Genomic DNA, 25350 nt, shown 5'->3' on the forward strand with positions numbered 1-25350 from the left:
AAGAAAAAATTGCCTAGCCTGAGAATTGATGATTTTCAACATGTTGGATTTTTCAATGTGAGGATGAAGAATATGCATGGCACATAAATCATCAGCATACTCTACAACACTTAGCAAGGTTTGGCTAATTAGCCGTTTTCAGCCACATAAAGTGAACAGCTGTGAGCATTTTTTCCATTTCACTGGGACATTTCTGAACTTCAGTCTCCAATCAAGAAGAACACAACATGAAAGGTGAGTCAATGCCAGCCAAGGTAGGATAAGCTAGCTGTCTTCTAAATGCTAGCCTTCCTTTTCTTGATCACCTTGTGTTTCCACTTCCCATGATCAAATAATTTAGTTGCTATAATTAAATCCCAGCTACCAAACTAATGACCATGCTTTTCTGGAAGTATTCACTTTGTGACAGAATGCAGAGCAGAACTTTAATGCTAAATCTATTTTTGTATTGCTTGAAGAGAAATGTACAAAGGATACTCTACTAGGTTGGGCTGATAAGCTGACAGTATATTTATAAAAATGAACAACTGTGAGCATTTTTTCCATTTCACTGGGACATTTCTGAACTTCAGCCTCCAATCAAGAAGAACACAACATGAAAGGTGAGTCAATGCCAGCCAAGGTAGGATAAGCTAGCTGTCTTCTCAAATTCTAGCCTTCTTTTTTTCTGGTAACTTGTAAATTAAGCTTGCTAGAATTTAATCCTAGCTACTAAACTAATGACCTTACTTTACTGGAATTGTCCATTTTGTCACGAAATGAAGAGCAGAACTTTAAAGGCAATCTGTCTTTTTGTTGCTTGATGAAATATTTGCCTAGCTTAACAATTGCTGAAATGCAACATTTATGTTCTCTCAATATGGCGATGAGAAATATACACGGGGTTAAATGTAATGTTAGATATATTTTTTAAGGTTAAGCCTATCAGCAAAGCCAGAGAGTTAGCTTGGCAGACACTGTGGCTCCTAACAACGCTTTAATTCTAAGATTTTGATGGCTCATATCTTCAAACATATACATTTTTTTTTGTTTTTTGTTTATTGAAAATGTTCCAACTTCTACCTACATTTTTTCAAGCTCTATAAATTTTTACTTCCAGAGATGCTGTTGTCTGCACTAAGATGTTTTTAAGCTAAGATTTCAGCTTAGGTTGGTAGGATAAGCTTGCTGTTTTTCTAAAGCTAGCCCTTAATCCTATTCTAGTTTCCTGAAATGTCATTTAAAGAACCCCCCGCCCTAATGCCAGTTGATGTCTCTTGTAAAACTAAGATTTTTTTTTCTATTGGACTGGTTAAGATCAGGCTCTTTCCATTTTAAGACATGTCCGTACATTAGTATATGATGTATAGCCATCTATGCTCATGTGCTGGATAGGCACAATGCACTAAGTCAAGGCTAGGCATTTTGGGCAAATGTCAATTTGTTTTGTTAAGGTGTAATATTAATTCTCAAAACATTATATAGGTATATAAACACCGGAGCAATCACACAGACACACCAGTGACCTGGAGGGTATTACCTTGGGAAAATCTCAAAACAAACTGTTTCAATTTAATCCATTTGAAAACACAATCAAAACAAATCACTCTTGTAAATAATTCTAATTTATAAAAGGCATATTTAACTTATTATCTTGTACACTTAGTTAAATGTACTGTTTCTCCAGTGGAAGCTTCAGTAACTGGTGCACATCAGCCCAGGTGGTTTCTCTGTTTTCTTCAGTAAGGCATTTCTTCCTCACACATCTGTCAAACACACAAGACTCAGCGTAAGGGCATTTTCATACTTCAGTCAATCTCTTAGGGGTAAGTCTGTAAATTTTGTAAATCACTTTACACAGCTATTGTAACATCCAATTTCTTGATTTCTTGACATATCGGGAATCCAGATCTTCCAAAGCTGGATCTTCCATTGGTGTGAGAAGTCCTGTCACTGTAAAGCTCAAGACTAGGGATAAAACACAACATTTTTCAGCTTTTTGTTTGCTCACCAAATGCAGCAATACTCTGGTAAATTCAATTTTTAGCCTGTTGTAAGCTTAGATGTGCACCCCAGCTATTCAGCAAGGAACCCACAAGCTGCTCAGAGGTGCAGTGTGTAAACCATCAGACATCATGTCAGTTTGACCAGATATCTTGAGGCTTTATTAAGCCATGCTGTTAAGAACTGCAGCCTAAGGGTTTTTAGAAACCCATCTTACCTTTATCTGTCTGTGGTTTGGTGCTTTGGTTTGACTCAAAACAGAGGCTTGAGTCATCTGCGGCATAACCTGCATCTAAAACAAGACTCACTTTAATGATGTGAAGTATGAGTATGTTGGTTCTCATCATTTCATTTACAACCACATAGGAACATATTTCCAGTATCTCATCTGCTATTATTGTAGTGGAACTTTAAATGCAGTTAATACCTTTTTTTTTTTTTTAACTTCTTTTTTTTTTTAACCACAAAGTGCATTGAATTTACCTTTCTTTTTCTTACCTTCTTTTACCATGGTCTGTAGGTGTTTGTTGGGGTCATTCATCTTTAATGTGAGCATGACTGAAACAAACAGTTAATTTTAGGCTGTATTTGTGAAGATGGTAGGCAGATACACAGTACGTGCACAAGTAGATTAAAAAGAAAACAGTCTAGATCATTGCATATGAGTTAGGCTATACAGTTATTCACAGAGCTGAACATTGTTTATTTTTAAACAATTCTATTCAGATGCAGGTGTTGTCTAATTATTTCTTAGTCAGGGGTGAAACATTTTAGAGAGCTTAGGATCAAAAAACAACGTAGAAAAGAAAATTGTATTTTTAACATATTCTCTTTGTTTATAGTCAGGGTTCATTCAGAAATGAGCAAGAGGTCACAAAGGTCATAGTTGTATGATAGCATCACAAGTTTTTTTTTTTTTTAATTATTATTATTTCTTTATTTTACCTAAATGTTTTTTCCAGTAAAGTAGTCCAATCAAGAGCAGCTCCAGAACCAATATAATAGTGACAGACGGCCATAGCAGGGTGTAGTAAAGGTGGGAGGAATTAATTCCTTTGTCAGATGCTGCTGGAATGGCTGTAACAAAAGGACATAAGAAGTTTTACATTGTAAAGCAGTGTATACAGGTTTATTAGCTGTTTAATGCTATTTCAACCCAACCTTTTCTGTATGAGTTGATCTAGTGGAACGATTCCACATGCCTGTGTGATTTCAGTTATACCTAGCAGGATACATTTCTTTGAAATTCGCTTTTTTCACTTGGAGCTTCCACATCATTGGATCAGTATTTTTCTCCCAATTCTAACTGATTCATATTAAAAAGGAATACTACAACTACTTTACAACTGCTAAATGACAATTTTGACTTGTACCATACAGTGTTTCCCCCACCATTATATTTGGGAGGTGGGGGAAACACTGCATTACCAGCTTTGACTGTGTATAATATGACAGTCCTTACAAACACTTTTGAATACCTAAAATAATCTTTAAGTTTGACATGATTGACTAGAATGTAAGAAAAAGTCTTAGTTTTTGAGAATTTGTCTCACCTTTGACCACCAGGTGTCTCTCAGCTGATTCTCCAGAGCCAGAGATATAGCACTTGTAAAGTCCTTTGTCGGACTTAGAAACACTGGGAATAGTCATCTCCCCTGCAGAACTGCTGCTGATGAGCATACCGTCTTTATAGAAATCAGCCCTGAGGTAAGGAGAGTTCCGCTTTCTGCAACGAAGCGTTACTGCTTCTCCCTCTATCACAGGAACAACAGGACTCTCCATGATCACATCACGGCCTAACAAATGCCATTGAAATTTAATGTTAGAACACAATATTTCTCAAAGCTTCTTAAGCATGTTTTTGCCTGAAAGCATGCAAGTGATGCACATTTAGAGTCTCAAAGTGCCAAGTCAGACAAATCAGATTAAAGTACAGAAGGATACTCTTTTGCATTTACCTCTGACAACCACCCAGCTCTCCGGTGACATTCCATCAGGAGCAATTTCACACTTGTAGAGTCCTTCGTCAGACTTGTTAACACTCCCAATAGTCATGTGTCCTGTATTGCTGCTCTTCAGTAAGACACCGTTTCTATAGAAATCAGCTGTAAAGTTTGTAGAATCCTGGAATCTGGTTTTACAGTGTAGAGTCAAAGAATCCCCCCCTCTCAGTGGGAAAACAGGACTCTCAAGGATCACTGACCCAGCTGAACAATAAAGAACAAAAACGAAACAGAAAAGCTCAGAGGATTGGAGTAAAGGTACATTTTCTAACCTGAATCTGTTGTAAGATTGTATTGTACAAAACAATCAACATACATGTCACAGAGATGTAGACTATGTTGCTTTTACTTCCTCCTTCTCCTTCACACCAGTACTCCCCACTGTCTGGTTCGTAGGCAAACTCAATGGTGCAGGTAACGGTTAATGTCATTGTGTCATTTGAGCATTTTTGAATGGTTTCATTCATGCTCCTTACTCTCCATCCAGCTAGGGAATTCAACCCCTCACATGTAAAGGAGATGGGCTCATATTCAAAGAACTGTAGTTTGGATGGAATAATTCGAATAGCTGCATCTGCATTGACAAATAGTGAAATAAACCAACTTGACTTAGTTTACACACAATCTACTATGACTGGAAACTGTCCTGTAATCTGTTTCTTTCCTGTTAAAACTGCAACTTACCGGAAGTTTGAGGATAGCATTGATTAGCAAGGCCAAGCAATAGCAACACATTCAACCCTGAAAAGATAAAATAGTAAGTACATGTGAATCAATTTTATTTTTTGAATAGGCCTCTTCTTTACTCATATTTACATGTGATGCAATCGCTGAAACTACTCGTCAGAAATCCCCCCTTTAAGAATAATGAATTCAACTGAAACTTGATGTTGCTGTCATTTATGTTTAGAGATTTAGAATACTGATAAGTGTCACAAATTACAAGACTCTAATATGCTCTCTTTTTAGGAAACCTGTCCGAACTGAGGTAAGTAACTGATGGAAAAATATGAAGTGCATACAGTTAAGTTCCTGCTGAATAAGTTTATTTTTATGTGGGAGGTAACATAAGTCTGCAATTATCATCATTGCGCAGCAGGAGGAAATACACAGTTTTATAAATGTGCACAGTAATTTATTTTACTCACCAAGGATAAAAATATTGTAACAGGGACTACTCACAAAGTCTGGCGCAAGAAGCTTCAACCTCCATGGCGTCTTGGTGCTGACTGCCTGAGTCAAAGACAGACTCAAAGCCACACAATGTGCAGAGCACTTGAGAACTTCCTCTTCCTGTGTTGATTTTTTTTTCTAAATTAAAGAAGCACTGGTGTCATTTCTTATGAAACACTCCCCTGAGGCATACATTGCAGATTAGTTTCTCTTTAAAAAAAGAAAAAAACAAAACAAAAAGAAGAAGAAGAAAAAGCAGACACAAACTGCTGATACGAACCAATAAGGTTTTGCTTGGACACTACACCCCAACTTAAAGGGGCTGTGAGGGCTATCTGGGAAAGCTAGTGTTTCTCTGGGATGAAGTTCTTTTCTGTAAGGAATCTTTCAGTATCTTTAAAAGCATTATATAAATCTGATTTATTATTATTATTATTATTATTATTATTATTATTATTATTATTAATAATAATAATAATAATAATAATAATAATAATAATAATAATAATACTTTATTTCCCATGAGCACTTGCACCCACTGTTGTGAGTACATCAATTTTCTGCCAAATGAAGAGCCAGGTAACGTTTGCTCCACGTAATAGATAAGCACCTGTAACCCTTCTGGTAAAATTCAAAAAGAAGTCACCGTAATTACAAGTTACAAACATGTTTCAGAGCACCGGGCTGAGACTAGCGCTAAATATAGCTGGCTACTAAACTATGGTACAAGCTGAGATTGCAAAGTGTGCTTGCTGTTTTGCTTTAAATAATGGCGCTTCATAACTTAATACATTGACTCATCTCTATGTATCCAGTAGAAAAGTTGTGTAGAACAAAGAAAAGTAGGCTGAACAAGAAGACACAGTCTCCATTAATTCCTAAGAACAAACACATCTTGGTACACCGTAAAAAGGGAATTTTCAATCAGCTGACGTAATGTAATTTTTTTAAATTAATCAAAATCAATATTTTTAGTTGAGGTTTCCAATGTTTTTTTGTGTACCATATCAACTTGAACTTATTGAATGCAGTAAGTCCTAAGAACACACACAAACAGTTTGTTCAGATAACTGTTTTACGTTGGACTGACATAACTTGGTTAAGTCAAATGTGCTTAGTAATTTGATTCATTTCAAATCATCACCTTCAGAAAAGGTAGAAAAGTCAAACAACCATTAAATCTAGAGGGCCAAGAGACGTGGGCTGTAATCTTCTAAGTCCAAAAGCAAAATCTATCTGTGTGTACAATAAAATTCCCTTTTTCTTCCACTGGAGGCATGACTTCCCTACACCAGTAAGTTAACAATAGTGCAGCTACCTGTCAAGAAAAGACTGTGTCAATTAACGTTTGACACAGAATCATTTGACCAAAGTCCTCAGATGAAACTTTGAGTACTTTGAACCCAGATATAATAAAACCAGCTGCCCTACCCTCCATATCAATCCTAACATCCTCATGTTCCAGCTTGAGTTGCTCTTCCTGATTTTCCAGTATCCTCTAGTTCATGAAAACAGTGTGTGTTGGGTAGTTGTGTGTTTTGCAAATAAAGAATGAATATGACTGATAAACAACATCTGAGTTTATCAAAGCGTAGGACAAACAAAACGGGTACTTTAGAGTTTTAGTATGACAGGTAAATGGTCATGCATTTAAACATGCTGCACATTATTCATTCCTATTTCCATTCTCTCTGATGTTACAATTTCACTTTTAATATCGTGGATGGTAGCCATGGGTGATTGGTCAGGCTGCTGTTCTCCGATCTTTGTGACCCTGGGGAAGGCTGTTTGACAAACCAGTGAACTCCAGCAGAGGGCAGAATTGGACTCCCTCCTGCTTATTGGCGCTACCCAAGTAGCTGCCTGTTGCAGCAGCTCTCTCTTCTTTGTCCGTTTCTTGTAATTTTTTCGTCTCTTTTTTGTCATCTTTGTATTTGGAGTGGATCATCACTTTGTATGGTTCATTGTTGGTCGTGGACACCAAACTTTTTGTGTCTTCAGTAATATTTTTACTACTTTTCTCCTGTGTTTGTCTGGAGATCCTACATGTAACCATGGCTGCATTGTTTACATGCGAAATTAGCTGTTAGCAGCCTGCAGCATGTCAATGCTAACTAGTGTAGGGCTTGATGATTTCCCTCGAGCTGAGGAGGAGGAGGTGAGGACGACGTGCTGGTTCTCGGATGTGAGCTGGGAGGTGACGACGTGGACCTGTCCTTCCATCCATCGTTGTTGGAAACGTGGGATCTTCCAGCGGCATCGTGATGTTCACGGACATGGCTGACGGAGCTGACATCGGACGCCGCGACACATCGGAGGAGCTTCGCCTGCTGTGAGCAGACAGGATCCAGGAGACAGAGACTGAACACACTGCTGGGAAGGCTCAGTCCTGGACCCTGTGGAGGTGGAGACTGGCTGGGCTGGAGAGTGGTGGACGAGTGGTGGACGGGATGTTGTCATCTAATTTCTTATGGACATTTTTGCACTTTCTATACTCTTTCTTACTTTTGTTTTCTTAAATGCTGCTGTGACTCCTGAATTTCCCCTCGGGGATAAATAAAGTATTTTCTATTCTATTCTATTCTATTCTATTATTAGAGATGGTCTGTTTGTAGCTTACTGTGTGCTCTGCTCTTTGCTTGTAGGTTTACAATCTACTAAAATGCAATTCTCTGACAATTCACTTTGAATCATAATACAAAGGGATTCCTGACACTGCCAGATCATTTGCATCATGAGTCTATTGTTGCTGTTTCTGATCATATAATAATCCTATACTTCCAACACCATGAATGTATCATCATTCAACAGCTGTTTAGTTAGGACATGCCATGGCCAGCAAAATAAAATAAAAATAAAATATTATTTTCTGAAGATATGAGGGTAAAGGCTATTTTGATGTTTTTTTTTTCAGACTGAGATTACAGCAGGTTCTGTTGAATAACAAGCTTTATGGCTGCACCAACCATCAAAACTTTATCACAGAGACAGCTCCATATCTGTACTGAGCATTTTCAGGAGGACTGTGTAAGACAAATTTCAAAATAATCCAGATAGACACTCGTTGAAGAGCATTTCCAGACACAACTATCTAGACACTTGGCAATAATCAGATAAATAAAAAAAAAGTTTGAACAACACCTGTTCATCAGTCTTTGTATTTGCTGTTCAATCTGTGAAACTTATTTCTCTGTGTTGTTGGAGCCAACAACGTATCTGATTGTCTCCAGCCTACACTACATTTTGTCTACAGAACAAGCTTAACATTGTCTCTCTAAACTGACAATGAGGGGAGGGACCTAACCTTATGATTTTATTGTATTTGCGTCTGATGTTCAGCTAACTGTCAGTAGTCAGACACGGATGTCAGCACCCTCTGCACCCATCTGCGGAAGTACTTTGGTTATTTGTCTCTCAGTTGTTTAGTGGTCAATTGAGTGGAATGTCATGTTCCATATTGTGATCGTTTTTATATCGTATTGTGCCCGCCTGGGGTATCTTGGGGATTGGTATATTGAATGTCTTTCCGGAGAACAAAAAATTAAAAGTAGCTTTTAAAATACCAGCTTGTTGTGCACTCTTCTTAGTATCATTAAAAATTACTGCAATGTGCATCACACTTTAAACTGATATAGGTTTATGGAAAGACAGTTAGTGATCAATCTGCCTATGTGATTAAATCCTGCGAGCACTTCAGTCTGGGAGGAATTGCAGCAGTATTTGTCAAATTTTGCAGAATAAAAGGATTGTAAATCCTCTTTCTCTCTTTGCCACGGTTTTCTACTTCTTGATCCGAGCAGACTGCAGATTTTTGAGTATGAATTTATTCAGATAGATTGTGAGGGACTGGGTTTCACCTCTGAATGGAAAGTGATGAAAAAGCTGAAAGAAAATGCTACCAAATGGGAAAAATCAAGAAGCTCAATCACTGTCTCTACTGCCTATGACTTTCGGTTGCTAGGCGCTACCCAAGTAGCTGCCTGTTGCAGCAGCTCTCTCGTCTTTGTCCGTTTCTTGTAATTTCTTCGTCTCTTTTTCGTCATCTTTGTATTTGGAGTGGATCATCACTTTGTATGGTTCATTGTCGGTCACGGACACCAAACTTTTTGTGGCTTCGGCGGTATTTTTTACTACTTTTCTCCTGTGTTTGTCTGGAGATCCTACATGTAACCATGGCTGCATTGTTTACATGTGAAATTAGCTGTTAGCAGCCTGTAGCATGTCAATGCTAACTAGTGTAAGGCTTGATGATTTCCCTCGAGCTGAGGAGGAGGAGGTGAGGACGACGTGCTGGTTCTCGGATGTGAGCTGGGAGGTGACGACGTGGACCTGTCCTTCCATCCATCGTTGTTGGAAACGTGGGATCTCGCTTCGGGGGATGGATTAGCAAGCCGTGCTAATCCAGCGGCATCGTGCTGTTCACGGACATGGCTGACGGAGCTGACATCGGACGCCGCGACACATCGGACGCCGCGACACATCGGAGGAGCTTCGCCTGCTGTGAGCAGACAGGATCCAGGAGACAGAGACTGAACAGACTGCTGGGGAGGCTCGGTCCTGGACCCTGTGGAGGTGGAGACTGGCTGGGCTGGAGAGTGGTGGACGAGTGGTGGACGGGATGTCGTCATCTAATTTCTTATGGACATTTTTGCACTTTCTATACTCTTTCTTACTTTTGTTTTCTTAAATGCTGCGGTGACTCCTGAATTTCCCCTCGGGGATAAATAAAGTATTTTCTATTCTATTCTATTCTATTCTATTCTATTCTATTCTTTTCTATTCTATTCTATTCTATGCATCTCACACTAGAGAATACAGGTGTGAAAATAAAGATGGGGAAAGAAGCAACAATGTCAACATAACAATCATTGGTAAAAACAATAAATAAAAATAAATAAAAAGCACATTTATTATTATTTATTTTTATTTATTTATTTATTTATTTATATTCAAGCACATCATCTTACACATTTTGTTACCGTGTTATGGTTCTTAAATAAAGGTATATGAATACATATGTGACACCATCAGAAAATTAGGAAGAACTTTTCCAATATCTCATCTGAAAATTTGTATGTGCATGTTTAAGTAGGTCAAACCTTTAATCTATAGGAGGAACATTGTGATATAAAGTCAAATATTTGCCCAGACCAGTGTCTCTTTATCTTGTCTAGTTTGTGACATGATTCTGGATGATGCGTCTCTGGAATGTAGAAAAGAAAACCTAGCAGCTGAATTCTTCAAAGGTGGCAGCTCTCTTGATACTGGATTAAAAGAAGATCTGACTATCAGCAGAGTTTCTGAATCTGATGAAGGATTTTACAAGTGCAGCTTCTTTGAAGGAATCACCAGAGAGCTGGCTGTCAGTCAGAGGTGAGACAAAATCTGTTTTCAAAAAAAATGTAGGAATTCCGGTTTAAAGCTTTTCTCCAAGATGGTTGAATGAAAAATGTCAGACTGATGTGAAATTAGTAGAAGCAGTTGTTGTGACGCTGGGCATGTGGAAAGATAATTGAGAAAACCCCAAACTAAACCTGTTTTCTTTGAAACTTGACCATTCTGTCATTTTGAAGTGGGGTTGTGAGAGATACCTGTCAATAGTAGGGTCTTACCTATAGGGGTCCCTGGTCAGCTTGGGTCTTGTGATGAGTTCTTTATTTTTCTCTTTCTACTGAAAGAGTGGTTCAGCCTTCAACTTTTTTTTTTTTTTTTTTATCTTATTAACATTGCTTCTGGAGTTCGGCTCCTATTTAGTTAGTAGTCCCGTTTTCAAAGGGAGCTTGCTATACGTTGTTCATTTTATTTTGTTAAAAAATATTTTCCTTCAACATATACTTCATTCCTTCCCTCTTTTATCCTGGGTTCAAATTTTGTTACTCCCTATATATCATACCCTGAACACCTTTGGAGTTCAAACCAACACTATACAGTGGGTTGGCAACTGAAAATTTAACAAGGTAGGATAGTAGGAAACCTTGCCATTGAACACGCTAAATATATTTAAAGGGTAATGAAAATGAATAAGTATAACTTTCATCATTAATCCAGGTATTGTTAATCTATAATTTATTAGAAAACAGCAGTTACTGAACTAATTTCTCTGACAGATATTCAGAGATTTTGAAAGAAAATGACACTCATTTAAAACATACAATTATTATACAAAAATGTTTTTTTTTTTTTTTTTTTTTTTTTTTTTTAAAGGCTCATTTTGAGTCCTTAAAAGGTTTTTTGAGTTATGTGTCTTTTATTTTATAATACACATATACAGGGGTTAAAAAACAGACATTAGATGTCATGTCAAACCAATGTAAGCTTTCTCTGGCTATTTGCTCAGTGGTCTTTGTCGTCTCTGGTCTCCTGGTTGTTTGATGCTTCCATGTTCATTTCCTTTAGTACCTTATTTGCTTTTACTTGTAATTCCTCTGTATACAGTAACAGGGCCTCAAGGTTCATTTTTCGTTCATCTGCTATATGTCCAAATATGATTTCTCTTAGTTCAATAAATCCTTTTGCTTTATCAGTTTTTGTTTCTCTCTCGACTGACTCAACCTGCTCCTCAGTTTCAGTTTTCTTTCTTTCCATTTCTTTGGCATGATTCTTCAGTCCCTCAGTCACTTTCTCCAGTCCCTGTGTTAGTGTCTTCAATGTCTGATGAACTAATAGTTCAAAGTCTTTCTTTCTCTGCTCTTCCCTCTGTAACTGCTCTTTGAGTTCTTTATTTTTGTCCTCTGTGTCTTCTTTGTGTTCCATGTTTGTCAGTAATTTCTTTCTTTGGTCTTCTTTGGTTCTCTGGTCTTCATTTTCATGCTCAAGGTTCATCGTGGTCCCTGTAGCAATGTAAAAGCAGGAAAAGGTGTTTAATACGAAGTCACTGATTTACTGTAAAAGATTTGAAAATAACATTTTTTAAATTGATGAAAGTTTTTCACCACCAACCTCTTTTGTTCTGTTTGGATTTCCACACTGCTAAGAAGACAGCCAGAGCACAGATGAAGATGACAACTAAGGTAATGCTGATATGAGCGGCAGAACTTGAGGAGCATTCATCCAAGTCATTTAATCCTGCAAAAAAATAGTTTTTAGTTGGAATTCTTAAAGATATGAATAAATGTATCTCTGAAACAAACAAAAAAAAGGATAACCTGTGATCTGAATGATGGTCTCTGTGGTCTGGTTGATGCTCTGCTGGTGGACTCTACAGGTGAAGCTGCCCCTTTTTGTCTTCTCTACAGTCAATTTGCTGCTAACAGTGAAGAGACCATCAGGACCTTTCAGACTCTCTGTAGGTCTAGCAGTAAGAAGGTTTCCCTCACCGTCCAACCAAAACACCTCAGGCTCTGGATACCAGCCTTTAGACTCACACTGCAGAACTTCATTGTTGTTATTTATGCTGATTCCTGAAATGGAAGGTAGGGAAACGGCACCTGGGCACAGGAGGGAAAATCACACTCACAGTATAGTGATCCTGAAGTTTTCTGTTATCACTGCTACAGACATGACCAACAGCATGAGCAGGGGTCAGTTAAAATAAAGATGAGTGTAAAACAGGAGTTTGGATTTTGACAGAAAGACGGAGCACGCTTACCAACAATAAGTTTGACCGTAGATTCTCTGTTCAGCTGGGGAGTGAAGCATCTGTACGTTCCACTGTCAGACAGTATGACTTTAAACAGGGTCAGTGAGAGGTCTCCAAGCTTCAGTTTGTCGACAGACAGCAGTGTCCTGTTTCTGTAAGACGGGTTTTGGTTTGACAGAAGGTCTTTACCTTCATGCCACACATGGACAAATCTGGGTTTCAGGTCAGGTCTGCCCCATTCAACAATCATAGAAACAGGATCGGATGCAGATTCCAGCCGACACGGCAGGAGGACATCTTCACCGACCAATGCCACTATAGGGAGGGCTGTACGTGTATGCTGACCTGAGAGCAGATGGATAGAGTTTTATACCCTTCAAGTGAAAGCACATTAGGCCTCAGAATACATATATACTATTTTTACCTTCAGTACAAAGAACAAGGAGCAGGACAACAAGCTCCTGGATAAAAAGAGCTTTCTGGAAGGCTCCATCTCTAAGCCAAAGCATCCTGGAGCTCTGATAAAAAGTACAAGGAAAAACATCATCATCATCCACAGCACCCTCAACAGCAAGAACAAGTAATAAAAAACCACAACAAAAAAATAAATTTAAAAGTGTCCTAGGTTAACAACATTCAAAGAGTTCTGTTAAACAAAGAGGTAATGACAAAGGTGAGTACGTCTATCAAATTTAAAATGAGTATATCTAATTTCAAAACACTTCATACTTTCATTCTTTCAGTTGGAGGCCATCTCTTGTAAAGTTAGGATTATAAAACAGACCATGGAGTGACAGCGCGTCTTGCCCAGAGAGACTACTGACAGCCATTAAAGTAGAGGCCAAACCCACAGAAGACTGATTTTGTGATTTGAGATAACATGAACTTGTTTAGCACTATCCAACAAGGGGTTTCAGGAGGTGGATGGCTAAATATCTATGTTTTCTTTTTGTGATGGATTAGTTATATACCGACAGTGGCACAGAAACTGCTTTCTTTACAGCACTTCACCTTCGTCAAAGTAGATTTAAAAAGTGAAGTAAGGGAACTCATTTTAATTTTCAAAGATCTCTATTTCATTTTTTTTTATATGTATCATAACAATTGTGGAATTGTGAATGTTACTGACTATCGAGCATTACTATCGACAGTTGTACTCATATCAACTAAAACTGCAGCAACTTTGGCAAACTGCTGCATTTATGTCATTCTGATTAGCTGAAAGTCACAAGCAGTGATAAATAGCATCAATTAGCCTCATTAAATAAAAATATTTTCCTGAAAATTATTCATTTCTCATATTGAATATTTAATGACTTAAGCTTACCATTAAGAAGACGTCTGTGCGACGGTTGTCTGATAAGTAAAGCTGTGTGGACAATGATCTTTATTTATATGGTGTGAACTTTGAGCCTAATCATAAAAGGATATAGTTACTCCTTTTGTGCGTGGTTGGGTAACAACCAGCCAACTGCTGGTTCCATGGCTCTCAAAAGTGGTTTTGATAACGCTTTTGGGAAGTTTTCAGGGAAAAAAAATCAAACTGTATCTTTTGAAAAAAGCAAACAACAAATGCCCTTTTTCCTGAAGTTATGCTATACCAACTCCTCTGTTCATCCATCATCCATCATCCACTAGCACCAGTGTCACTGTCCACTAAGGGTATTCTGGTCAAAGCTTTTCTACATTTTGCTGTGTGTGAAAACATAATGATAAGATTTTATCTTCAAAGACTTTCTATATTTCTATACTCTCTAAATCTAAATACAAATCATTGTTTTATGCTGCTTGCTGCTTATCTTGTCTGGTATTTCTCCATTTATTAAAAAAAATACAAAATCAAAACAATATTCACGTAAAACTAGTCCTCACTCCATCTCTGAATTTATCTGATATTGCACATTACAATTTCCTTTATTCCATTTCTTGACCTTTATTCACGTTTCAAATCAATTTAAAAAGCACTTTTGCTCCAGCAGTTGTTACACAATGACAGAATAAGGCACACATTGATTAAAATTGTATTATCCTTTTACTGCTCAACACACATGCATGCAGACACATTATATACAGTACATATATACAAGCAGTGCTTAACAGATTTGTTTTCATTAAAAACAATAAAATAAGCAGTACCACAAAGTGATCCAATTCAAACTCTTTTCTTCTCAGTGGGTTCTTTCTGCTTCACCATTTAGAGTGAGGAATTTCAAACTGAACTCACAGTTTAGAATCCAAATTTCAGCCAGAACACTGGTATTTTTTACTGAAATTAATCAAGAATAGCACACAAACACTAAAATGAAGTCTGTAATTTTAGTGTTATGACCTTGATGGAGAAAAATTGAACATCACCATAAAGACAGCACACTAACACAAACTTCATTTAATTTTTTACACATTGCAGTCGGAAATATTGAAATGATCTGACAGATAGTGTACTTTAAATTAACTTGTGATTTGGAGATTAGTGAGTAACTAGTTATCATTTCACTTTTTATAAAGTCTGAAATAGGCAATAGTTCCTTAGATGAGCAAAAGAGAAAATGTTACATCCGTGTTGAAAACGGTAAGAGGAAAGAGGTAAAAGCACACTGTACATTAACAGCAAAATACTGGCAGTAGGAATGGCAATTAATTTCCAGCTATTTTACAGTGCTGTAATTTATTTTCACAGTATGACATTGTATATATAACAGTAAAATACTGGCAATTCTGCTTTTACTGTTATTTTACAGCGAAGTCTTTTCTGTTGTGATGGTGTTCAGTAACCATAAGTGAGGAGGAAACACAGTGGGTATGAGACCCTGCTGTGCAGTGGTGTGTGACACTGCATGGACAGGCCATCTGTGCTTCAATTACAATGCTGTCCCATTAATGATAACTTAAAATCAACTGAAAAAGAACATTTTTTTTATTAGACTTCATGTTAACTTTGGCCTATCAACACATCTCACTTATTAGCATTTTGAACATTTAACACACCTACATTGACAGCAGGTCTACACGAAGCACAGCAAGTCATGCCACAGAGCACAGACAGCCTGTCCATGCACCGTGCAGAGCCACCAGTGTAACATCTCAATGTTCAGCAGGGTCTCATGTCCACTGTGTTCCCTCTTCATCCAGGGTTACACAACACCATCACAACAAAGATTACTTTGTTGTAAAATGACAGGAAAATACTGGCAGCAGGGTTTTCAGTATTTTATCATTATTTTACAATTATTCTTTTTCTTACAGGACATAACAGTTTCCTTGTAAATTTAAAGCAATGTGTTACAGTGAAGACTTGTTTATTCAGAAGGGGTTTCAATTAGGAAGAAAAGCTGAACTCTCTCTGGCGTCTTCGGACTCATCAGAGTTTCTTTGGAAATGTTTTCTTACCCTAGAAATCAGCCCACCTGCAGTCTGCAGTATTTTGTCTATGACAAGAAGCTGTTTCTTGAATTGTTTAATTTTCTGCTCCCATGTCCATTTAATTTCAAATAGATTCTTTTTCTTTTCTATGTATGCCTCTGTTTTGTCTCCAGTCTCTTCTACCTCAACTCGACGTATTAACTCTTCAACAGACCTGTGCTCTTTCTCAGCCTCCTGCAGATATATTCTGGTGTCATCTCTGAGCTGCTCAAGTTCTGTCTTCATCGCTGTTGATTCACTCACAATGTTTACTATAGCATCGTTGTCTTCTTGGAGTTGTGCTTGTTTTTTCTTCTGACCTAAAAAAGAAATGCAAAAAAAAAAATACCAAGGTGTGAGATTCCAATGAAAAAGTTAATAAAATTGTACAACATGTGAATAGATGTACTAATGGATAAATGCATTTTCTAAAATGACTTTTGCTATAATATTTATGGGATGCCATAACTAGGTACTAAAACTTTTAGGTTAGTTAATCTAAACTTAAACGATCACTAACACTGATAAATGAGCTCTAAGGTTTTAACCAATAGTTATTTTACCTATTCCATATCCAACAATGACAGACGTTTGATGGTGATAATATGGCATTCAATGAAGAGTAAAACACATTTCAGACTTACGTTTTCTTTGATAGAAGAAATAGCAAAGCAGGCAAACCACATTTAACCCGCTGATTATAAGAGCAACCATGAGGCAAGAAGGAAGGGATGTTTCGAACAAATCACCTGAAACCAGTAAAAACAGACAAAAAACACTTAGTCAGTGAGAACCTTAAGATTTAAGATATCTATCTATCTATCTATCTATCTATCTATCTATCTATCTATATATATATATATATATATATATATATATATATATATATATATTTATATGAATTTTATCCCAAATTAGGCAGTCTTTATAAAGAGATTTTATGAATGGAATAATGTTGAATAGAGAGTGAAAAATTAAAATAAAGAAGAGTTTGTACCTCCTGCACCTTGGTTGGGGGTTTCAAGAACTTCATCCATGTTTATGGATCTTAAAACAAATCCTGAAAAAAAAATTACAAACCACATTAGTGGCATTCTTTACTGTCATTCGGCAATTGTATAATTGTGAAATGCATGCATAAAATGCAAGCATAAAACTGTGATATGACACTAAACTGAAACTGTTTAATGGATATGTCATGCTTTTTGTCTAAAGTAAAGTTACTAATGTCCTTAATTTACAGTACGTTACCTCCAGTACAGAATAACAGTAGAGAAATGACTGTTGTCCTGCACTTTTTCGGGTGAAATTTCCTGGTATCCTACAAACAGTAGGTATGTTGTTATCAGATGAAAGAGTTCTTTTAAAAAATAACAATCATGGTTTGTTTAACGAAAAACATTTTTTGTTAAGTGCCTTTACAAATTAACAATCAAAGAGATAATAGAGCTACAGTAAGGGAATGTATCAGTAATCTAATCTCTGCTGAGTTAAATTAAATATTTTGTCTGCTATAACTTTAGAAACTGCAAGTACGGTGATTTAAGATTACATACCTTCACTGCAAACCTTTGATGCGAATTTACAGCAGAATCCTTACAGTAATGAACTGTATTTTGGAATAACAGTATAATACTGTTTTAATCAGTCAATACTCACAATTACAGTAATTTACAGTACTCAGCTAAGGATTTCAGTCTGTGGTCTGCCGCTGCACCCTGATCCCTCCTTACTCACGGTTGTGATAATTGTTATGTTGCAGTTAACGAAGGTATTCTGGGTAAAGCTTGTGAGCTGATGCTCTGCTAAACAGGAGGGAAAAGGTGAATGTGTACTAAGAAGTCATACCCAGAATACTTTTGGGAATTGTAAGCTAATGGTAAAAATGAGTAAGGGGGGGATGCAGATGGTATGAGATCCTGCTGTGCATCAGGTGGTGCAGGGTGTCTACTCTTTACATTAGACAGCCAGGGGCCTGTATGTTTAAAAAACACACTAGAATGATGGTTTACAGATATTTAGAACCTTACAGGATATTATAGATGGTATACTATACACACCGGTATAACTCACGGCAACATGTAGTTTATTGGCTTAAACAGTACTCCTTTAAACGCTGTATCTACAGTAAGTTACTGCACATTTTCACAATGAGTTCCTGTATTTCTACAGAGCAGGTACTGTAAATACAGAGTTGAGTACGAGTAAAATACTGTATTTTTACACCTTCACAGTGATACACTGTAAATTCATTTACAACAACTTTCTGTATTTATATTTTACAGTAAGGTCACCGTCATCAGTAAATTATTATAATTTTATACTAAAAAGTTTTACATTGTGATGGTCCTGCTATTCCATCAAAATAATGTAAAACTATTGTAAGAAATCAACATTTACAGAAATATACAAGGATAGAATTAAGGAGCCTACTCACCAAGAGTTGTCTTGCTCCTTAGAATAACATGCTGTTGTCAAAGTTGTCAGTAAAAGATATGCTGAGTACTTTGACCCAACAATTCTTTCATAAAGGCGTGCTCCACTGATAACAGAGCATGTTTATATCTTAGATTGAAGTCTTATGATGAAATTTTACCTTGAAACAGTTGCACAATAGCATCATGCAAGTCATAAATGTTTTATTGCAGAAGCTGCTAAACTTTTTTTATCAACTCAAATCTATGAGGGGGAAAGTCTATTATAGCAAAAAGAAGCTGAGAAAACTGGCGGCAAATGAACAGATGTGCCGCTTCCTCTTCATCATTATCATTTCAAAGGTGGGTGAAAGTTGGCTGAATAATGTAGGTGATGAATTCTCTTTTATCAGCTTTCATGTGGGAACATTGTTGAATTGCTGCTTTTAATTCTGCAAAGATTGGGATGCACAACTCACAGCAAAACAGCACAATTGAAGAAACTGCCTTTTTTAAACTCATTAGCATTTTATTAAATATTCTTTATTACCATTTTTAGATGGAGATATTTTCCTTTTTTAATAGTTTGCTTTTGAGAGCAAATTTACTGTCCATGTTAGCCCATATTTTGTTAAAAAGTGTTAACTGCATTTTTGTTGCCAGTTGTATTGAAAGCTTATGGTTGTGGATCATACATACCTTATTTATTTATTCATTTTTAAGGAAATTAAAGCAGTGTGAATATTGACATTGAACTTTCAGTTTTTATTTTTCAAACAATCTTGCTTGATGACATAAAACAGCCAATTCCACACATGCTCCTTTCAAATATTTGCTTTTCAATAATCTTGGCTTCGGTGATCATTCAGTAATGAGGTATCGTGCAGTTTTAGTCAAGCATATTTTTTTTATTTTGTGTCGCAGAATGCAGCAATGTAAAACTTGTATTGTCTACAAACAAACTCCAGACTTTAAAATGATCTTCTTACATTTCATTTATTGAAAAAAAACCTCAGTGTATCAAGATTTAATGGGTACAAATTTGTAGGAACACAGATTTTCTGCAATTCTTTCATGATGAAGAAAACAAAACAATAAAAACTTCCTGCCACTGTTACATTAAGGTGGTTTAAATGCAAAGAAAGATGAGCAGCCATGAACGCTGTAACCTTTTCATCTCTGTCTCTCGCTCCTTTAGTTCATCAGTTATCTCCCTCAAGTTAACCTCTGACTTAGTCCTGCTTACTGTCAAACTCTTAAAACCTTCCTTTTCAGTTGAACTCTGTAGCAGGTTCTCTGTGTCTCGTAGCATTATCTGCAGTTCTTTAATGTTTGTTTCCAGTCTCCATTTTTCATCCATTAGCTTTTTTTTATCATTCAAGTATTTTTCATTTTTTTCAGTAACACTTTCAAAGCTCTGGAGCTCCTCCTTTAAGTCCTCTAACTTTTTTTATACACTTTCAAGATCTAGTTTTGCAAGCACTATCTGGTTTTCCAGTATCTTCTTGACAGTGTTGAATGCCAGGTCCATCAGGTTAGCATTATTTCGCTGCAAAATGTCACTGCTATGTACTGATTTTCTCAATTGTTTCTTGAGACGTGTCGTGTCGGAATCCAAAGATGCAATTTTCTTTCCTTCTCGAAGGAAATGTTCAAACAAAAGACAAAAGAAAAATAAAAGAGAGAAGAAAACAAAAAGGATTTCATTAAATTTGACCATGATAGTTCACTATAGTTAACTTTTTCAAAGCACATTATAGAAGTAAACCAGGTCAGTTTCAATTTTTTTCTCCCATTTTTGGGAACTGATTGTTTACTGTCATTACCTAACAAAACTTCTCACAAGAATTTAAAAGATGAAAGCAAACAAAGGATGAGTGAACTGATAAATGATGAAAAGTATGTCTAAATGGACATTTCTTCTTAAAGAATGGCTATTCAAATGTGTTTAGTATGAATTCATCATCAACTTACTCAATATTCAAAGAGAAGAATGCAGGAATGAAACAGTGTAGACGCCTACATCTTTAAACGCCCATTTTGACGTTAACAGGAGGATTTCATCTGAAATCAATTTGAAAAGCAGAAAACCAATAGATCACTTGTATACTCAGTTTGCCAATTTACTGTACAAAATGACTGTTGTTTAAAATTATACAACAAGACTATGTTGTAGAGATGTAATGGTACACAATGAACCCAGTTTGTTTGGACAAATGATTTTGAAGCTGTTGTAAAAATAAATAAACAAATGTAAAAAATAAATATAAAACATATTTTTTAAAAATCTTTAAATATCTGTGCCAGCTGAGGGTTCATCTTAGTTTTGTTTTCTTTTAAGGCAAGCAGCTTGATGTGTACTCAGTATGTTGAAGGGGATTTCTGAAGAAGGCCACTGCTACTGATGTTTTAGTAACCTACATGGCGGGCTGCACATGCTTTGTGTATGTAATGTATTGGGGACCTGTTAAGTACTTAAAAGTCTGTGATCAACTTTGTTTGTACATAAACAGAAAGCGCAGAATGGAAATAGTTTTAAGTTACTTTTACACCCCTGTTTAAAGCCATAAAGGTGCTCACATTTCAAAGGAATAGAGTCAAATTAAATGAAATATTTACTCACAAGTTATGGCACTATATGTCTAAGCATGAAAACATTTGATATATGAAGATAGTCAACAACAGAACAAGATGCAGATTTTTGGCATTAAAAACCATCTGAAACAAAACACAGACAAGTAACATATGTTAGTCATTTAGTAAACTGATTGACCAAAGCAATGTGTTACAATACATTTTTTCAAAGTAAAGCTGAGCAATAAGATTGCCATTGTATAAAAGTTGTGTACTTTTAATGCACATAAATCTGTTTCTTACCCTTAAAAAAATTAAATAAATAAATAAAAACAAAAGTTACATACCTGAAAACACACACCGTAGCTTATCCAGTAGTCAGGTGGTTCTTTCACTGTGACTTTCACTGTGTATGTGCCTCAGCTTCCAGACCTGAGCTTTGTATCTGAGTCTGATTACTGATTCACCATCATCTGAATTCAAACAGAGGCTATAAAACCTCACCTCCAACCTTTGCTGGATTATTAAATGAGTGTGTGAGTGTGTGTGTGTGTGTGTGTGTGTGTGTGTGTGTGTGTGTGTGTGTGTGTGTGTGTGTGTGTGTGTGTTTTGGTTACCTGATGACCTCATTTTTATTTTTTTATTGAGGCCTGTCTGATATGAAAGAAAAGAAAAATCAAGTGTAAGTTAATGCTTGCCAATACACCTCTGCTCCGTCTCACAGACATTCTTTATGGTGTGCAAGGTCATACACACAAATTTAGGATGCAGACTTAAAAAATGTAACAGTTTTATATGCAGTGATATAATTATTGTATTGTTTACTATACATTAGGAATTATCAACATGTGTCAACTGTCTTCACCCTCCAAACATTGAAACCTATCTGCACAGTGGTTTGAGTACAATTTATTAAGGTCCTTTAACAAGCAACAAATTTACAGCAGAGGGCAGAAAAGTGCTACTTTCCCATGCTCATGTTTTTTTCTGTTTGTATGTGTTCTCCTTATTTATGATATTTAGTTTTTACCTTTAATTATCTGTGTACAAATCCTACACAATACATCTTCACACCCATACATCTTTCAATCTGTATTTCTACAGATCTATATATCGACGCTCAAGTTGAACATTGTTAGTAAATCTATCTATCTATCTATCTATCTATCTATCTATCTATCTATCTATCTATCTATCTATCTATCTATGACTGGTGTTAAAAGAGAGATACACTAAAGACATAAACAAAATCAAAGACACGCATACATGAACTAAAAAATGTGCAGGCTAGCTTTATCTTCTAACAACAGTTGGTCTATTTTGAGTCCTCATGAGAAAGAGGACTGTCTCAGCTTCATGACTCTGTTGTTCATTCAGCTCTCAGCAGCAACAGCAAATGGAGCGTAGAGCTTTCTGCCCAACACTGTGTGAGTACTGTTATTGTTTTAGTCTCTAGACAGATAAAATGTGAGATATGACCAGAATGTGCCGTGTATGGTATGGTTAATACAAAATAATGTTTTTCATTGTGATCATAGTCTTTGGTATCTTAGATTTAAAGAACCAGAGGTATTCACTGGTAGCATTTCATGTTGATGAGGGATACATGAAGAAAGCAAAGACAACTAAAAGTATTTTTGTTTTTCAGCAATAAATCTGCTCCTGCTGCTTGGTTTACAATTCCAAAATGTTTGCAAAGCCTCTAAAACAGGTAAATAGTTTCACTTTAAACATTGAAGACTTAAACTAAACAAAACTACTGCCTACTTTGTCAGTAAAACTGGAATAATCAAAAATTATACAACATGAGTTTGTTTAAAATACTGGGAAATATGGGTTTATGTGTCTTTATAGTTATATCTATCTCCATCTTTGTGTCACAGCAGTGCCTCATGTTGATCCAAGCAAGCTGCAGTTCTTTGAATATGACCCCATCTCAATTAGCTGTGAGACATTAGATTTCTCACCTGAGTGGACATTGAAGTGGAATCAGAAAGAAGATGGGACAAAAACAACTGAGAGGAAAATGTCAAGAGGCTCGATTACAATTTACCCTGCTTATGCATCTCATAGTGGAGAATACTGGTGTGAAAATGAAGAGGGGGAAAGAAGCAACAGCGTCCACATCACAGTCACTGGTATGGATAACAGAAAATGGGTTTATTAAAAAGTGCATTCCAGTTTTCTGACTGTGGGTAACACATTTTGTTTTAAGGGACAAATAAAAACAGATAATTGAAATACTGGTGATTGATTATTTTGTTTAAAAAAATTAAAATAAATAAATAAAAAATAAAAATAAAAAAAACAGCTGCAGATATTTAACAAAATTTTAATATAAATCAAATGTATCTGCTTGTCTTTCCAGTTGGTGAAGTGATCCTGGAGAGTCCCAGCATACCTTTAACAGAAGGTGACAGCGTGACACTAAACTGCAGGAAGAGAAAAAGTGAACTAAACCTTTCAGCTGATTTCCATAAAGATGGCATCCTCACTACCACTGGATATGAGGGAACCTTTAAAATAAACAATGTCTCCAAATCTGATGAAGGTTTCTATAAGTGCAGCATCTCTGGAACAGAAGAATCACCAGAGAGCTGGCTGTCAGTCAGAGGTGAGACTTAACTGCTTTTTAAAGCAAAAGACCAAATTTGAAGACTTTGATTGCGAGAAGTTGAAAGAAAACTTTTCGAGGCTGACTAAGTTAAGGGGACTTTATTTTTGCCTTATTGGTAGTGGGGGAAAAAAAGAAGGGATTGCCTTGCCATTGGCTAATTGTTGTGTCTGGGGATGAAATCATCTGACCTTTCAACACAGTTAATTTTGTGTTTCCCCGCACCCTGAAAAACATGACCAGCATGTTCACCTTTGTACTAAAAGAAAGAAGACGTTATTACATGGAATGATAAAGTTTAAAAAAATGTACTGATGCAATTTTGTTCAATGATGCTACATTGATTATTTTTTTTCAAACAGCACCAGAGACCAAAGAGACTAATAAGACATCCGCTCCTAGTACTCCATCTGATGACTCTCCTCATTACCCCATCCTTTTACCAGCTGTTCTGGCCGTCTTGATTTTTGCTGGGCTGCTTTTGGTGGTCGGTCTTTTTCAATGTTACAAAGGTAAGGTTTTTTCTTCTTGATGTACATATTTACAAAGTTCAGATGTAGAGATTGTGTTTCAAACAGTGTGTGACTGTTGTAGACCAGACATCATGGGAATTCATTGACCTCTTGACTCATTTTGTGTGTATCTATTTGTGTGTATGGATTCATCTGTATGACAAGTTTGTGTTGTAAACACTTGTAGCGGGCTGCTTCTCTTCAAAAACAAGCACACCAGATGAGGGCTCAGGTAAGTCTTTAACCAGGAGTACATTGTCAACTACATCACCTCCTCGGTCCAGGTGTTCTCTTGAACTCATTGAAAGTGTCTGTCCCCCTGAAGATTCAGTTGTTTAAAAACCCCCAAAATAATCTGAAAATCCTCTTCTATGTTTTATTGCCTTACTGTTGGCCAGGAAAGTTTACTTATGTACAATGACTTGATAAATGGAGTTTAGAAGTGTAGTTTGATGCATGGATACTAATATTTTTAAACACTACTCCAATCCACTGAAGTTAGAAGGCTGTAGAATCTGATGATGTAGTAGCTCCACCAATGTTGTTCATTATCTACAGGTTTAGAAGCAACAATGACTCTATAAGTAAGACTGTTCACATTTCTGCAAGACAATGCTAAACCACATATTGTATCCATTACAACAGCAGGACTCTGTAGTAGAAAAGTCCAGGTGTTAAACCAGCCTGCTTGAAGTCTTGACTTGTCACAAAACCTTGAACTGTTGAGCAGCTGAAATCTTCTATCAGGAATGATTGAGATGATGTTTCACATGTTTAGTGTTGTTCAAAGTAAAACTGATGACACATGTAAAAATTTACATGTACCCAGCGTTTAAAACGCTATATATATATATATATATATATATATATATATATATATATATATATATATATAGTTTGGTTTGTGTGACCATCAGAATCTGTTTTATGAACATGTTACATCACTGGGTGCAACTTAATTCTTATATCTTTTTTCAAAATTCATTATTTCATTTTGATTTCAGCAACAGAGGAGGGGAGTGCTCTTGATGCAGGCACAGCAACATATGCTGTTGTTACAAAATTTCGTAAAGACAGAGGTAATGTTTTTTTTTTTTTT

At 36.4% G+C, this 25350-nt stretch overlaps 2 protein-coding genes across 2 annotated transcripts; both read right to left on the reverse strand.

The window, feature by feature from the left end:
* Positions 1 to 1737: 1737 nt before the first annotated feature.
* On the reverse strand, positions 1738 to 17174 carry LOC141784434 (butyrophilin-like protein 10). The gene is made up of 7 exons (XM_074662274.1): positions 17135 to 17174; positions 12748 to 13083; positions 12305 to 12586; positions 2929 to 3048; positions 2482 to 2541; positions 2201 to 2275; positions 1738 to 1745 (listed from the first exon to the last, which is right to left on the reverse strand). Exons 1-7 carry the CDS (start codon positions 17172 to 17174, stop codon positions 1738 to 1740), a joined length of 921 nt encoding a protein of 306 aa, XP_074518375.1.
* LOC141784436 (Fc receptor-like A) lies at positions 3493 to 4711 on the reverse strand. Its single transcript, XM_074662275.1, has 4 exons — positions 4671 to 4711; positions 4303 to 4560; positions 3942 to 4190; positions 3493 to 3779 (listed from the first exon to the last, which is right to left on the reverse strand). The coding sequence occupies exons 2-4, from the start codon at positions 4451 to 4453 to the stop codon at positions 3493 to 3495; spliced, it is 687 nt and encodes a 228-aa protein (XP_074518376.1). The 5' UTR covers positions 4454 to 4560; positions 4671 to 4711.
* Positions 17175 to 25350: the final 8176 nt, after the last annotated feature.

This window comes from Halichoeres trimaculatus, unplaced genomic scaffold (assembly GCF_033239565.1).
Source record: "Halichoeres trimaculatus isolate MK-OKI-2021-1 unplaced genomic scaffold, fHalTri1.1 fHalTri1_scaffold_22, whole genome shotgun sequence".
Taxonomy (NCBI): Eukaryota; Metazoa; Chordata; class Actinopteri; order Labriformes; family Labridae; genus Halichoeres; species Halichoeres trimaculatus.

Bases quoted from the DNA above. Each gene is read 5' to 3' on its own strand.
- LOC141784436 (XM_074662275.1), bottom strand. From the start codon at position 4,453: ATGAATGAAACCATTCAAAAATGCTCAAATGACACAATGACATTAACC. The intron at 4,191-4,302 runs GTATGTTGATTG...TTTATTGTTCAG, and splicing joins AGTCTACATCTCTGTGACAT to CTGGGTCAGTGATCCTTGAG. The intron at 3,780-3,941 runs GTAAATGCAAAA...GGCATTTGTTAG, and splicing joins GAGCTGGGTGGTTGTCAGAG to GCCGTGATGTGATCATGGAG.
- LOC141784434 (XM_074662274.1), bottom strand. From the start codon at position 17,174: ATGGATGAAGTTCTTGAAACCCCCAACCAAGGTGCAGGAG. The intron at 3,049-12,304 runs GTTATCCTTTTT...CCATTCCAGCAG, and splicing joins GACCATCATTCAGATCACAG to CATCTGACAAAGGAATTAAT. The intron at 2,276-2,481 runs GTAAGAAAAAGA...GTCTTGTTTTAG, and splicing joins ACAGACCATGGTAAAAGAAG to ATGCAGGTTATGCCGCAGAT.